Source organism: Gymnodraco acuticeps, unplaced genomic scaffold (genome assembly GCF_902827175.1).
Source record: "Gymnodraco acuticeps unplaced genomic scaffold, fGymAcu1.1, whole genome shotgun sequence".
Classification (NCBI taxonomy): domain Eukaryota; kingdom Metazoa; phylum Chordata; class Actinopteri; order Perciformes; family Bathydraconidae; genus Gymnodraco; species Gymnodraco acuticeps.
The window spans coordinates 1,510,615-1,525,699 of record NW_022990021.1 but is presented as its reverse complement, the minus strand read 5'-3'; the positions used below and the strand labels follow the sequence as shown (position 1 = coordinate 1,525,699).

At 39.2% G+C, this 15,085-nt stretch overlaps 2 protein-coding genes across 16 annotated transcripts in view; one reads left to right on the top strand and one right to left on the bottom strand.

The window, feature by feature from the left end:
* The first annotated feature begins 2,490 nt into the window (after positions 1–2,490).
* kif9 (kinesin family member 9) lies at positions 2,491–14,166 on the top strand. 2 transcript variants are annotated; one of them, XM_034214185.1, is made up of 20 exons: positions 2,491–2,811; positions 4,178–4,349; positions 4,487–4,593; positions 5,192–5,422; positions 6,282–6,365; positions 6,480–6,572; positions 6,795–6,942; positions 7,050–7,114; positions 7,200–7,277; positions 7,428–7,496; positions 7,721–7,825; positions 7,917–7,972; positions 8,078–8,165; positions 10,151–10,272; positions 10,447–10,626; positions 10,726–10,934; positions 11,890–12,042; positions 12,148–12,227; positions 12,334–12,411; positions 12,572–14,166. In XM_034214185.1, exons 1-20 carry the CDS (start codon positions 2,716–2,718, stop codon positions 12,653–12,655), a joined length of 2,298 nt encoding a protein of 765 aa, XP_034070076.1. In that variant the 5' UTR covers positions 2,491–2,715; the 3' UTR covers positions 12,656–14,166. The 2 variants fall into 2 exon arrangements, with proteins under 2 accessions (XP_034070076.1, XP_034070077.1); XM_034214186.1 differs by having other exon boundaries at positions 2,704–2,811; positions 4,182–4,349.
* Positions 12,767–15,085, bottom strand: part of scrib (scribble planar cell polarity protein) — a 71,471-nt gene continuing 69,152 nt past the window's right edge. For all 14 annotated transcript variants that reach the window (XM_034214171.1, XM_034214178.1, XM_034214181.1 and 11 more), the window contains one exon: positions 12,767–14,612. In XM_034214171.1, coding sequence (XP_034070062.1) covers positions 14,476–14,612 — 137 coding nt within the window. In that variant the 3' untranslated portion in view covers positions 12,767–14,475. The remainder of the gene's footprint in view (positions 14,613–15,085) is intronic.

Sequence of the window (15,085 nt, the reverse complement as noted above, 5' to 3'; positions counted from 1 at the left end):
ACAAAGAAAACAATGTGTCATGTTTAATAATTCAGCGTTGTAAATTGTAAGTACTAGACAATTTAAAGTATATGCAAAAGTGTTTCAATAAGACAATTGGGTCATATTCAAATTTTTGCTACGTTCTTGGCTACCATACATTTTGAAAACTGCAAAAGTAACATTCAAGTACATTTAAATTACCGTAACGATATAAAAAAAGGAATATTAGCAGTATATTTCATCAATTAGTTGTTTCCTTTTTCAGTATTTTCTCCGATCTTACCACAGCAGATTTAGTCAATGCTGCTAGAATAAATCAAGATTAAAGTTTAAAATAATTTGTAGTTTCGAAAATTAGAGGAAAATCAGCAGTTTTACCTTTGTAGCAGATGATATTGTGAGAACGAATCCCAGAAACACAGCAATGTGAGCCCTCTCATGTTGAATGTAGGTTAGCCTCCTGTCCGTCCCATACAGTCAATGGTCGGCGCATAACCCAACTTTATAGTATCCATGTCAGTAGGTGGAGTTTGTTTCAGTTTTTGCATGCACAAGTGTTTTGTGTTTCACTTGTAGTCAAAGTCCATTTTACTCATATATCAGCCCTTTTAAGGACACTAACATTTGATTTAAAAAGTGTATTTATCGCTCATCCCATGGAAAATGGTGACATTACTTTATCCACAAAGTCTACCCACCATAAATTACTCTTCTTTTGTTACCCTGCTCATCTTCACCTATCACCTATTTGGATTAGAAAAAAACGTAATACAAGGACATAACAATGTTTAGATAGTAAGGACTTTGACATTACATTTCAAACATTGCAGCTACAAGATCAATAAATCAGCCCACTTCATGTTATAAAGCGAGTTTAGAGCTTTTTAGCAAATGAGAATTTATATACAGAAAGTTCTAAAATAAAACATAGAATTGTTGTTTGGAGTTGGTTTCCTCCACTTTTATGATCACCAGACTTACCCTTTTATATTTGAATTTCTATATTTGTATATATATATATATATATATATTTAGATATTAATTTCTGAATTAAATTTTTTTCATTGTTTTTAGAAATGTTCAGTGATGATTGTAGGTGAACAAGAAATGGAAAAAACCCTGAGATCGACTCTAATGTATTTTACAGAATTACTTGAGAACAGGTGGTGGTAATGTGCCAGCGAAAGCAGTAAAGAAGAAGAGTGCACCTTAACAAGGTAGCAATCGGCTTTTGAAATATTTTATTAGGAAGGACATTTTTGGGGGGATTTTATGGATAACAAGGATATACATGATGCATTTGGTGAGTAACAGATTCTTCTCCGCATGGAAGCAATATAAGTTAAAATACGTCAAGTTAATATTTAATACAATAACAGTTTTTTTTTTTGTGACCAACTTTTTATGTTTTTTGTTGTTGTTTGCCCTCACGTGGCCTTTTATTGTGGCCAGCCTAAGGCACACCTGTGCAATAATCATGCTGTCTAATCAACATCTTGATATGCCACACCTGTGAGGTGGGATGGATTATCTCGGCAAAGGAGAAGTGCTCACTATCACACGTTTTTTTAGATTTGTGAACAATATTTGAGAGAAATGGTTATTTTGTGTATATAGAAAATGTTTTAGATCTTTGAGTTCATCTCATGAAAATGGGAGTAAAAACAAAAGTGTTGCATTTATATTTTTGTTCAGTGTAACAATGGATTAATTACAGCATTCATATCATCACCAATAATAATGTCATAATTGGTCATTTCAGAAATTACTTTTGAAAGTGATTCAAAGAACGTAGGTTCATATAAGTTAGGTGCATAGCTTGCTATTAAAGCTATCTTTCTATTGCAAATGACTCCTTGAAGAGAAGCAATTCTTCCTTCTTTGTTAACAATGTGTCATTTTAAATTGTTGCAAATTAAAATGATTACTCCTTTAGTTTTACTGTTTGAAGGACGAATAAGCCACAACTTTATAAATATATTCCCAACTTTATGAATATCTTCAGCTAATATGGGGTTTCTTGAAGAAGAATGCAATATCAGCCTTTTTTTCTACCCAAGGACATCTTGTAATCTTTAGATTGGAGTTTAAAACCACCTACGTTTAGTGAGAGAACAATTAATCTAGTCATGTGTATCCAACCAAATATACTTTGTGGACTTAGTTATGCATATTTTAACGTAATTTGCAATGTCATATCCAAACCCTGATTGCTATTTGGCAAGATTACCCTTCCCTTCCCTTAATTCCCCAACCTTTCCTCCCTTCTCCTCACCCCAAACAAAAAGAGGGCCAAATGAAATAATAATATGCAATATCAGCAGATAAATAATAATTTCCCTCTTTTCGACTCCTACAACTCCGCTCCATTCAGCAGAGCTGTGGCACGTAGAGCAGTAAGCACGCTATGCTCAACATCCCCAGTATAACAAGTTGCACAATTCATTCAAAGCATTAAGTGACTAAATCGATGTAGCTGAGGTTGCACTGGCGCCGCTCTGCCTCTGCGCGCGCACAGGCGTTGCCATGACGCTGAATGGAAACCACAGAAGGTGAACAGAGGAGATGTACTGTAGCTGATAAAGTGAGCTAAAATGAGCAATTATCACCTGATAAGCACTGATTCTTTTAGTTCAGGTGGATTTAGTTAAAAATATCCGCGAGTCTGACGCAGGTTTAAAGGCACTCAACTTGAGTTTTGTAGTGTTGTCGTCGTGTTTCTGTTGAGCGGATATGAAGGCTCACAGCGGTGAGGTCGGAGTGTTTGTCCGGATCAGACCAACGGCGAACTTCTCCCAAGACATTATTGAATGTCTTCCTGACGGACAGGTAAAACACAATTTAGTCGGAATTAAAGTTTATTTAACTTCCCGTTGATTTTATTTTTGAAAACATAAAGCGAGTCAAAGTTTTATTTGTATTGAGGTTAAAAATGTAACTTCAAACTATATTTTCCCAGCAAGCATGATTCTGAAGCAAGTCAATCACGTGAAGCCGGCTAATTTAAACCGGTTGACGTTAATTCGGTAAATCCAAATAAAACGATAGTCTTATTAGCTAGGGTGTATTGGGGCCAAACCACAACTTTCACAAATATAACCACAGTAACTTTTGCCTTAGAGGCCTTTTTATGTCATAACACCAATGCCGATGTGTTAAAGCAAAAAAGGGTACAGGTGCAATCACTTTAATGAATGATGGCACCAATTCATAATGCTAGGTGTTAAGTTCCAAGGTCCTGATATGTGCCTGTTATGCATGATGCTTAGCAAGCAATTTAATGTAGGAAAGCATTCCATCACTGTTTTACTTGGAGCTGTTCCATGTCTTTCTATGACAACATTTCTAAAGTTATACTGAGTCAGTATGTTGCTTAAGGTAGTTGCTTTATTCATTTGCAACTGGTTTAATGTTTGTTTGTTTAATCGCTCAATCATTCATTGTTATGTTAGGCAGTAATGCCACTGGTTCCATCTCAGATATTCAAAAATAAAGGTTTCAAGGTAAAACATTGTATAGTGAATTTAATATCTCTAGGTTTTGGACTGTTGGTTAGGCAAAACAAGCCTTTCAAGACACCATGGCATTTTTATAGACCAACCAATTATTGAAAATGGATAAAAACAACAGATTCATTTTGATGTTAATGACATTAACTATTGGTTGCAGCCCTAGATGCTCAACACACACAGTCGGTTGCTAGTTGGATATACACCCATTTGAAACTACTGCAGTCTTTTCTAACAATACTGCTATATATATATTAAGCCTGACTTCATTAATAATTTGTATTTCATTTGGCACTTCATCTTGTTTTCCTTACATTTTAAACCTCTATAAATGTTGTGGCATAATGTCATGGAGTTAGTTTAAATAATAATTATATGGACAATCTTGCACTAATATTTATTTGTGTACATTCGATGGACAATCTGCACTAATGTACATTCTCAAAATATTGAAGTGACTCTTATTTTGTATGACTGTTGTGTTTTTATTTAGGTCTAAATGTGTCTTTGATTTTTATGTATACATATTTGCACACATTTTTATATTCTATATACATTTGTTTTTATATTCGGGATTGTGGGAAACAGTATTTCGATCTCTCTGTCTGTACACACAAACTGGAAGATTGACATTAAAGTTAACTTTAGATTGAGTTTGGTACACTCAAAACTTTTATTATGTTAAGACAGTGAATATTCATCACAAGAAAGACACCAAGAAGCCCCTCTGCCCCAGAAAGATTCAGCGGAGTTCCTGGTCATTCCGACTGGAGGGCGTCCTGCAGGATGTATCCCAGGAAGAGGTGTACACCAGAGTTTGCAGACGGGTGGTGCTGGGAGCACTGGATGGCTATAATGGTAAATCTGTTCATCTACATAAAACTGTGTTATGTGTAGTCGAGAGTTTATACCTGATAAGCAAGTTTAATGCATCCTTTTTTCTTTATTGAGCCAGAGAACAACACGGTCTAATAAACTCCCTGTGTGTCTTTCAGGCACTGTGCTGTGTTTTGGGCAGACGGGTGCAGGAAAGACATACACCATGACAGGCTCCACAGAATCATACAAGCAGAGAGGCATCATTCCTCGGGCCATTCAGGAGGTAACTCGCACTATGTGAAAGTGCATCTGAAACATCCTGACTGCTCCACTTAAACCAGGGGTGTCCAAACTACGGCCCGGGGGCCATTTTGAATCGGCCCCTCAGCAGATTAAAAAACTATAATGAAATATGGCCCACAAATTAAACTTGTGCATGTCTTGTATTGTACATCTTAAATATATATGTGACGTAACATATATTACACAGTAGTATTCATGTGTTAATGAGCCCATTTTTCAAAGTAATACAGTCAATTAAAGTAGAATTCTTTTTTTGTTGAAAAGTTGATAAGAAAAAAGCCCAATAACTTATTTGTATAACAAGCTTGAAATATACCCTTCCTATTTCCCCTTATTGTAATCAATCTGAGGCTCCTGTTTTAAGGGATGAGCTGCTACAAAACAAATGAAGCCCTCTGGAGAGCTGGGATGTAGGCAGTTTTTTCTTAAGGCATATTCAAGTAACAAGCATAATTTACCTACATTTGATTGATTTTACTAACTTATAACTTCACTTATGAGGCAATATACCTCAACTTTAGTATGTGGCCCTCGGTGAAAAAAGTTTGGACACCCCTGACCTTTCATATGGTATTCAGGTGTTTCAGGAGGTGCAGAAAAGGACTGAGCACACTTTCTCTGTATACCTGTCCTACTTGGAGATCTACAATGAGACCCTGGTGGACCTGCTGGCCTCGTTGCAAAGCTCAGCACACCCCAGTCCACGTAGTATGGTGATTAGTGAGGAGCCAGGCAGAGGAGTGTTCATCAGAGGTCTGTCCCTTCACCCGGTCCACAGTGAGGAGGAGGCTCTGAACCTGCTGTTCGAGGTGCGTGTCTTCATTTGACCAGCAAACACAAAATGACATTGTTTCAATGTTTTAAACTGTTGATCCATAGGTCAAGTAGCATTTTTTTCTAACGGTACGTCCACACGGCAGTGTTGCGTGCTTCAACGGAGACGCTTCCCATTCACTTTGAATGGGGTGACGTCACGCTTTGCCGAACTGCATTGTGTTTCCGTTGCGTCGCTTTGCCTCCGTTGTTCGCTTCGAAAGTTGAGAAAAGACACTTTTCAAGCGTCGACGGAAGTGCCAGCCAATCAAATCATATGCCAGTACAAGCTCTCGCCAATCAAACTGCGTGCTTTTGTGTCCGGGGCGGGATATTAATGTGATCGGTTGTTGGTCGCGTCCACACGGCGGCGTGCGTTGAAGCTTGCCGGTGGGCGTGTCTGAAACTCGACCAACAACCAATCACATGAATCTCCCGCCCCGGACACACAAGCACGCAGTTTGATTGGCTAGAGCTTGTACTGGCATATGATTTGATTGGCTGGCGCTTCCGTCGAAGCTTCAAAAGTTGAACATGGCTCAACTTTTGAAGCGAGCAACGCTAGCAAAGCGAAGCAACGGAACCACAATGCAGTTCGGCAAAGCGTGACGTCACCCCATTCAAAGTGAATGGGAAGAAGCGTTGAAGCTTCAACGCAAGGCGCCGTGTTTCCACTGAACACATGACCACAGCAAAACATTTGAAAGTGTATTACTATTAACTAGTATTTAATCCTATTTTTTATGCAGTTGTTTGAATGGGTTTTTGATGGTGGGAGCTGTATATTTTGTTTGTTTTAATAGAGAACCACATTTTATAATTGACCCTTCACAAAACTGTTTTCTCTTTGTTCAGGGTGAGATGAATCGCGTTATTGGATCTCATGCATTGAACAGGAACTCCTCCAGGTCCCACTGTATCTTCACTTTGCATTTAGAGGTATGCCTAAAGAAATACCTTTTTAATGTTTTGCTTTATTGTTTTCTGTGGTGTTTTTTTTGTTTAAATATGCATACGATTTTAAGCAGAAGGAAATGTCTTTCCCAATCTCAGTCTCACTCACGGACTCTGTCTGATGCCAAGTATGTCACCTCCAAGTTGAACCTGGTGGATTTAGCTGGGTCAGAGAGGCTGGGAAAGACTGGGGTGAGTCTGAGACTGTCTGACTTTACCAGTTCACATATTAAAATAGTTCGTTTTGCATAATATGCGCGTTCTAACATGTTTCACCACTTGAATAAAGTCATGTCGAGTTGGGATTTTAGAGTCACCGAGTCTATTTCACTTTTATGAAGAATAGCTAAATGTAGTCTTTTTAGAATGATCCGTGGTCTAACTTCATGTAATGCCACCTTCCTGCTCTTCCAGTCAGAGGGTCAGATGTTCAAGGAAGCCATGTACATCAACAAGTCGTTGTCTTTCCTGGAGCAGGCCATCCTGGCCCTGGCCGACCGTCGCAGAGACCACGTTCCCTTCAGACAGACTAAACTCACTCATGCCCTCAAGGACTCATTGGGTGAGACTGCTGGCCCCTTCACTTCTAACAACGCTGTTAGCTGATATTTGATGGTCTATATGTTTTTTTCTCTGTGTACTAATACTTGAAAAACATTTATTTTTCAGGAGGGAACTGCAACACTGTGCTTGTGGCAAACATCTACGGTGAGGCGTCCCAGATAGAAGAAACAGTAAGGAGTGGAATATATTATATAATACCAAAAAATAGTAAATTATGTCATATAATCTCTGGATGATAAGAAATATCCTTTGCAGCTCTCTACACTGCGTTTTGCCAGCAGAATGAAGTGCATCCGGACAAATCCTGCTGTCAATGAACACATGGATCCAGCTGTAAGTTCACAGGAAATGACACTTACCAAAAAATATGACATGAAAACTCAGCTAGGAATCATACATTTGTATTATTTGACTACATGTTTGATATACTCTCTGTCAGTCATCAGAAAACAGTGATCTCATGAAACGTTCTGTTGTGATTAGGCTCAGATCAAGAAGCTAAAGAAGGACGTACAGATGCTGAAAGAGGAACTGTCCTTCGGTAATACATTGGTGAGTAGAGCTATTATGAAAATTGTGAAACTACGCACGTTGTTATGTCTTTGTCAATTGTCCTGGTTTTTTATTTAGCTAATTGGCAACTTGAGCTTGCAGATCATTTAAAAAAGCCTACAGTAGCGGGGCAATCATAGTAATGGCATTTTGCAGTGGTTTCCCAAACACATTCCAGTTGCTTCACATGAGAAGGTAAATGACTAATATTCACACTTCACTAGGTGGACCGGCCCAGCGTACCGTACGATCCGTTGTCTGAGGCCCAGCTGGCCGAGATCGACAGCCAGGTTCAGAGGTACCTGGAGGGAAGCCTGAAGGAAATCAGTGTGAGAAGATGTACAGAAATACAACAATACAACATTTTAGAATCTACACTTGAAGGCTTTAAATCTCTTTCTGCATGACATCTAATTACAGATCATAAGTGTCAGTCAGGTCCGAGCATTATTCGCCAAGTTCAAGCTGGCTGTGCAGTAAGTCTCATCTACCCTTTTGAAATCAACAACCTTAAACAAGTAGGGTTTCTTTTAGATGTTAATGGTAAGTCATTCCACATGTTTATTTATGTCTGTGAGCAGGGGACAGGAGCAGAAGGTGAATGCTCGATTACGTCAGACCTACAACTTGGGGGAGGAAGACCAAAGAGCTGATACACCTGCTGTCAAGGTCAATCTACTTCTGATTCACTGTTCATGCCATCTCGTGGAAATGAAGAGTTGTTGTGGGTGTTAATTTATTTACTGACAGCCTGTTTGGTAAACAATTCACTGTAATTGTGATATATTTAAGCAATAGCTCACGACAGGCCGTGGTATATGCTCATTATATCACAGCTAAGGGGCGTGGTTCAACCCCCTTAGCTGTGATATAATGAGCATATATCACAGCCTGAAGTGAGCTATTGTTTTTATAAAACGGTTACCAAGTGTGGCAATATGAAAGAAAAATACACACTCTAATTTAAATAGTTTTTATTAGTAAATGATGTAATGATGTTCAAAATAAAATAGTCCCTCCGTTGCCTTCTGCACAAAACATAGTTGCTATGCAACAACACTAACAGCTAGCGAACATATTAGACAGAGAGCGTTGATCCATTATTTGGCTATTTATTTACATTCATTTGTATGTTGCCGTTTATTGTGCAGCCACTGAAAAACTGTCCAGCATCAGTAGAATGGCTTACGTCAGGGATGGGCAACTTTGATGATGGTGGGGGCCACATCATTGATGTACTGGCCACCAGGGGGCCACATATTCACTTGGAACACACACACACAAATTCCATGTATGTGACTCTGACATCTTCAATGACATTTTACAATCTTTCAGGGAACATCCTCTAATAAGCTCACTAAGCAAATATCAGTTCACAGAAATGTTATTTAATTTGCACAAGTGGCATGTTTGTATTGAACAGGTTATTTAACAGTGGAATAAAACAATTTTAAACTATTGGAAAGCACGGAAAATGTGTGTGCATTGAGATGAACCATTAAGAGGACATAAACATGAAGTCATGAACACTAACCCAGACGTTAGTTGTCTAACTTGAACACTTGCATTCCCCTTATTCCACAATAAGGGGAATGTCAACACAGACACCTGTCAACCCGCACTCTGCGGTTCCTCAGCGCCGGTATTTGAAATCATGTACACAGCTCGCGACGTAACTAGGAGTCTAGTGGACGGTATCAGTACTACAAGTAAAACCAATTTTTATTTTATTTGATTAATTACGTTGTTTATAAATTAATCTGAGGGCCGCAAAAAGAGGAGGTGGGGACCGCCATTTGCCCATCCCTGGCTTACGTGGTTACTTGTTGAGGTTGTTCTAGGCTGTTGCTTGGCGTGGCGAGAGTATTGCTCCACTTTCTCCGGTCCCCGAGATTCGGCTTCCAGTAGCTCTGGAGAGAGCTTTCGCACCTGTGGCCACTAACGGTCATAATTTATCTGCTTTGTTTCAAGAAAGCTTTTGAATGGAGGTACTTTTCCAGTTGGTCTATACCTGCTCTTCATGTAGCTCTGCATGTCGTTGTTTAGATGCTTTTTTTCTGGAGATAGGCACTCCTCAATCCACTCCTCCATAGTAAGACCCCCCCCGGAGGTCGAAGTTAATCTTAAATGTTTCCATTTTATGCTTTGTAAGTTTGTTTCGTAACGGAAGAAATGTATATTTATAAAACGGACAAGTCAAATCAAGCAATATGATTGGTTGATAGCGTTTTTGCGGACCTTTTTGATTACAGATTTGAAAACATCGTTGCTTGCTTCAAAAGTAGCACAATTCATAATGTCAAACCTTGGAAAGTATCTAGATATCCCTGCCCTAATGCCAAAGGAACTGCACACTGAATATGTTTTGCCGTTTGATGTCTATGTCTGGACCGCTGCGTAAAAAGGGGGGTTTCTGCCCCGTTACTTCTCCGGTGTTTTCTTGTCCCAGTTTGAAAAGCAAACTGCAAAATTGAAAAGCAAACTGCCAGCCCAACTGTATACAGTATTTCTCAGACGCGGAGGGATACTGACTTGTTGTGAAAAGTAACTACAATTCTACCCGTGGTATACGCTCAGTATATCACGGCTAAGAACCAATGAGATTGCTTGATTTGACTTGTCCGTTTTATAATTGACTTTGTAAACTCTTTTAGGAGTGGGATACCAGAGGCAGCACTGAGGAAGATGAGGCGGGCAGCTTTGAGGTGTCACACAAAAACACCCAGCGCCCGAGTTCAACCAGAGCCAAAACTAAAAAGTCTAAGGACAAACAGAGGTAAGGGAACATTTAGTTTGAACTTTATTCCTCCGATGACTGATTCTGATCGTCTTTTTAAAGTATTCAAAGATAATAAGTACATATATTTGTCACTTTCAACCCTGATAAGTTTGCATGCCTGGATTTAAACACACCACTTTTCCTAATGACGCACTCAATGTGATTATTCAGCCAAAGCAAGAGACAAGGAGAGGAGAGTCCGCTCTCTAAGAAGCGTTCAGACTCTGCCTCCAAACCAAAGTTGAATTCTGTCCAGAGCCCCGAAAGGGAACAGGAGTTTCAGGAACCAGACACGGAGAGCCAGGAACCACAGGAGTCACAACCAAATGGCAAAGAACCCTTTCACCCTGAGTATGTGTTTGTGCTATAAAAGGGTCAGCTCAGATATCGCTGGTAGTCCTACACAGTAAATGTAATGTGACGTTTTATACCATTGCTGTCTCTGCCCAGCTCTACTCTTACCAAAGCGGAAGCCTTTGATGATTTTAAAATGGGCAGAGGCAGCAAGCTAAATCGCATCCTTCAGGAGAACAAGGCTGTGCTACTGGAGCGCCGCAGTCTTCATTGGCAGTTAACTGACAAGGTCAACGCTGTGAAGAGAGAGATCGACTGCACCGCGGCCACCATGCAGCAGTACAGGGAGACGAGAGGAGGCCAAGGTACTTCCAATGTTTGGATCATTACATGACCCTTTGATTTACTTTATTTTTTATTAAAGGGCCCATGTCATGCTTTTCCGGTTATTACCCGTCCCCTTGTGTGATATGAAGGAGCTCCAACAAGCCGTTTAGGACAGAGTGAATACACATACTTTACAGAGATGCTGTATGAGAAACCAATGTGAGTTTGGAAAATTGCACAATATAAATCTATTCTAGTAGACCTCAACAATGGAAATATGATCAGTAGAAATGGCCATGACATGGGACCTTTAAATACTATTTGTTGTTTTCTTCTGATAGTTCCCCGTACTATTTGAAGACCTATTTTCAACATACTATACAAAGATCTTTTAAAACATATTTTTGTATGTTATGACAGATTAAACTATGTTTTTTTCCTGATATTTTTAATCATTGTAGTAATTATTGAAATAATGCATAAAAAGCATGGTATTTTATGTGGGAATAAGGCACGGTATAGTAGTGTAGTATGTCGTTAAAAAGGACAGAAAAGTCGTCGTATAGCATGTTGAAAAATATGACAAACTTACCTTTTTTGACCTACTACACAATGTATTTTTCTTTTACAGTAAGTAATATAATACGACCTTTTTAACAACATAAATGTTGTATACATTAACAACATACTATGACTATTTAGTATGTATACTCTTCTGATATTTTTTGACACTATAATATATGTTCGACATTTTTAAGTATATTTTTTCTGATGTTTATCAACATTCTATACTGCAATCACATGTGGATATACTGGGAACGTAAACTATACCAGGGGTTCATTAAGTGTGAATGACTTCATTAATGACAGTTTAGAGAGCCAACACAAAAAAACTGCACACATCAAACCAAATCATTCACCTCTTTTTTAAATTGATAATTGTTGCTTAGATAAGCATTAAGGACTTCTTTTCATTTCATTTGGTGTATGAAGGTCGGTATTCGGAGCCAGATGACACCTTATTGAACCAGCTCAGAGAGCTGAAGGCCCTGTACCGGCAGAGATATGAGGTGCTGATCGACATCAAGGCAGAAATCAACTACTGTCAGCACCTGGTGGATCAGTGCAGGGTGCGTCTGCTATCTGGTCAGTTCTCTAAATATCTTTATCAACTTCTTACATGGCACAGCTCAGAGCTTTCATAGGTGCTTCAAAACCTCATACATACTCAATTGCTTGTTTGTGTCCCAGAGTTTGAGAAGTGGTATAAAAAGTATTTCCTGGTACCCGAGGAGGATCTGGAGACATCTATGGATAACACCCTTGATCAAGTGAGTCTTTCTGAGATAAAAGCTATGTAATGCTTCTGGTAGTATTCCATAAACAAACTAAGTAAAAATATATAACTAAATGTTGGTTCTGACTTGTTAATATCAGTGTGATGATAACCAGCTTCCTCCTGAGAGCTCCAGCTCTGAGTCCTTCCACAACGCCCGCTACAGAATGCTGAGAAGGGTGGGTTTGAACGACTTATTTCATTAAATGATATTACAAGAATGGTGTAAATACAGACCTCTATCACTAATCACCTTTGTGTAGCCTCCATCCAGAGTTAAGTAGAGATATGATTATCAACAATGTGCAGAAAGTGTAACCTTTAGTAATGTCTCCGCAGAGGAACACCCGGTCGCTGTACGTCACTCCAGAGCAGAGGAGCTCGTCTTCAGGGTCCGGACAGAGAACACTTCCCCCCCGTTAGCTAAGTGAGTTTATGTAAAAACTACATTTTGGTGAGCTATGGTCTCCACATCTTCTTTTCTCTTGGAGTTTTTCTTCATTCAATCAAGCAAAAAAGACTATATACAACAGATCAGCTTCTTAAATGAAAAGTAAAATTTATTATTCCTGAACCACAAAATAGACTTCTTTGGTTGTACAAATTCACTAGTTACAGTCTTGTGAGCTCTAACCCTTGACCCTAGAACTTCTGACCCTTTCCCTCTGACATATTTGCAAGTAAAAGTCCCAAAAAAGGACTCGAGACAAAAGAATAAACACAACAACTTGAAACACTGCATTAATGTAGTGAAACCCATCTGAAAAAAAAGAATTACCTACTGCAAGTAAAAAAAAGAAGATATCAACCATTGCAAATGTTATCAAACAAACTGAATTTCAGTCAGTGAGAGCAACATGGAAACTATGATTAAAAGACCCTACTTTAAATTAAAACAATGCTACTATGCTGTGATTCTGCAAAAATACCCATCAGATACATAAACTGACAGCATGTGGAGCAGTGAACTGAACAATGTCTTGAGGGGGATTTCTAATTGCTTCTGACCCCCGCAGCTCTTCCATTAACAAACCAATATACATGCAGAGAGCATCCCAGCACCAAGCCTGTAAGACTGACTCAGTTTCAACCCGACGTTTGCTTTCCTTTCAGTATTTGTACATTATTCACACAATAATAAAATGATTTTTCAGTGGCGTCAGATTTAAATAGACAGAAAAATAAAACACCTGCTACCTTCACATCACTCTGGAATACCTCCAGATAATTCAAGGATACAAATGAATGATTCACATTGCAAAATAAAAAAACAAGACCCTAAACAGGGCAGGGTGAGTACCGTTAATTATTAAATGATACTTGGTTCCTAACGTGTGATATGTTTATCTGTAAAAACTGCCTGCTTAGTGTAGTCAGATTCTCTCAATGGGGAATGTAACAATCACAGGTATGACCAACTACCGTGAGCAACAGATATCAAGAGATCTAATTATTGATATGCTTCTCTAAAAATGTGAATTCATAAGTGTACATAAAGTGAAATGAATTAGTTTAGTATTTAAAGATACATTACGATAACCATCAGTCATGCACTCCCAAAGGAGGTTAAAACAGAGGGCCTTCAATTTGAGTAAAACGCTAAAAACAATAAATTACTTAAGATATATGTTCTTTAAAAGTTGATAGGTGGCAGTGCATAAAGATATGTATTGTTTTTGTGTTTTTAAAAAGCTCTCCACAATTTGTGACTGAAGGTAGCAGGATGTTCCCTCAATTAATATATACACTCCTGTCCGAGTCTCTAGAAACCCCTGACATTTTTACAATCTAGTCACTGAAAGGCTAAAAATATAATTCAACAAGTTAGTATAGCTATGACCCATTTCTTTTCTCTTCCAGTATGTTCTTTTTAAACAGCAAAATCGTTAGAGGTGCAAAAATAAAAAAAATAAAAACTTCGGCCGCTTCCTTTTTAAAATAGATAAGCTTCTACTTGGTAAACCGAGTGTACAACAACAACAAAAAGAGAATGGTCTGTAAGTAGCGACAGCTAGCTAACCACACTACAGGGTTGTTGCCCTGTAGGGACTGCTCAGCAACCTGCCATCCACAGACTGGCAGCAGGATATAAGAGTGTCGTCTCTGCAGTGGTTATATATGGGAGAGGAAATCTCGCTCTACTGTGTAGTGTTTAGTGACTCTGTGTTCCACAGTGCATCTTAATGTGTGTGTGTGTGTGTGTGCGTGCATCATGTCGTGGGCTCTCTTCTCTCAGTGAGCCGTTACGTGGGCACGGCGGTCTCCAGGCTGCGGCGGCCCTGCCTCAGTTTGCGCTTGTTGCTGTACAGGGCCATCTCCTCCAGGGCCGAGGTGGCAGGCAGCGGGGGGGGCACCTCAGCCTCAGGGCTCACAGCGGGAACTAGACAAAAAAACAAGAACAACTTTAGTCATCATATCTATCGAGCGTCTGCAGTTCAGCTTCTCTATACAACTATCACTCCCCAGCGGCAGCTGCAGACTAAGGGAAGAAAGACGAAGACAACTGGAAAGAAGATCCCTGTGGAGCGTTAGAATGAGGAGCAAAGTGGGGGAGCCCTGAAACCTGCGCAGGAAGCCCCACATTCACATCAGCAGCTGGAAACAAGCAAAAGTCTTTAGCAGCTGATTTAAACCCTCCACCTCAAGATCTAATTGGCAATACCTTATCAAAAAACGTTTGTTACAAACTGTGATTTCATGTTGGGGTTCTCCAGTAAGTGGATTTTTTGGCTATGTAAATACACTTAACTGGGCTTATTATTGGCATGTGCATGATAAAAGCCTTCAGACAGGAAAGAATGCTGCCAGCAGGGGATGCTAAAATGCTTACAATCAAGTGTCTAGATACAACTC

Bases quoted from the DNA above. Each gene is read 5' to 3' on its own strand.
- kif9 (XM_034214185.1), top strand. From the start codon at position 2,716: ATGAAGGCTCACAGCGGTGAGGTCGGAGTGTTTGTCCGGATCAGACCA. The intron at 7,826-7,916 runs GTGAGAAGATGT...ATCTAATTACAG, and splicing joins GAAGCCTGAAGGAAATCAGT to ATCATAAGTGTCAGTCAGGT. The intron at 10,935-11,889 runs GTACTTCCAATG...TGGTGTATGAAG, and splicing joins GGAGACGAGAGGAGGCCAAG to GTCGGTATTCGGAGCCAGAT.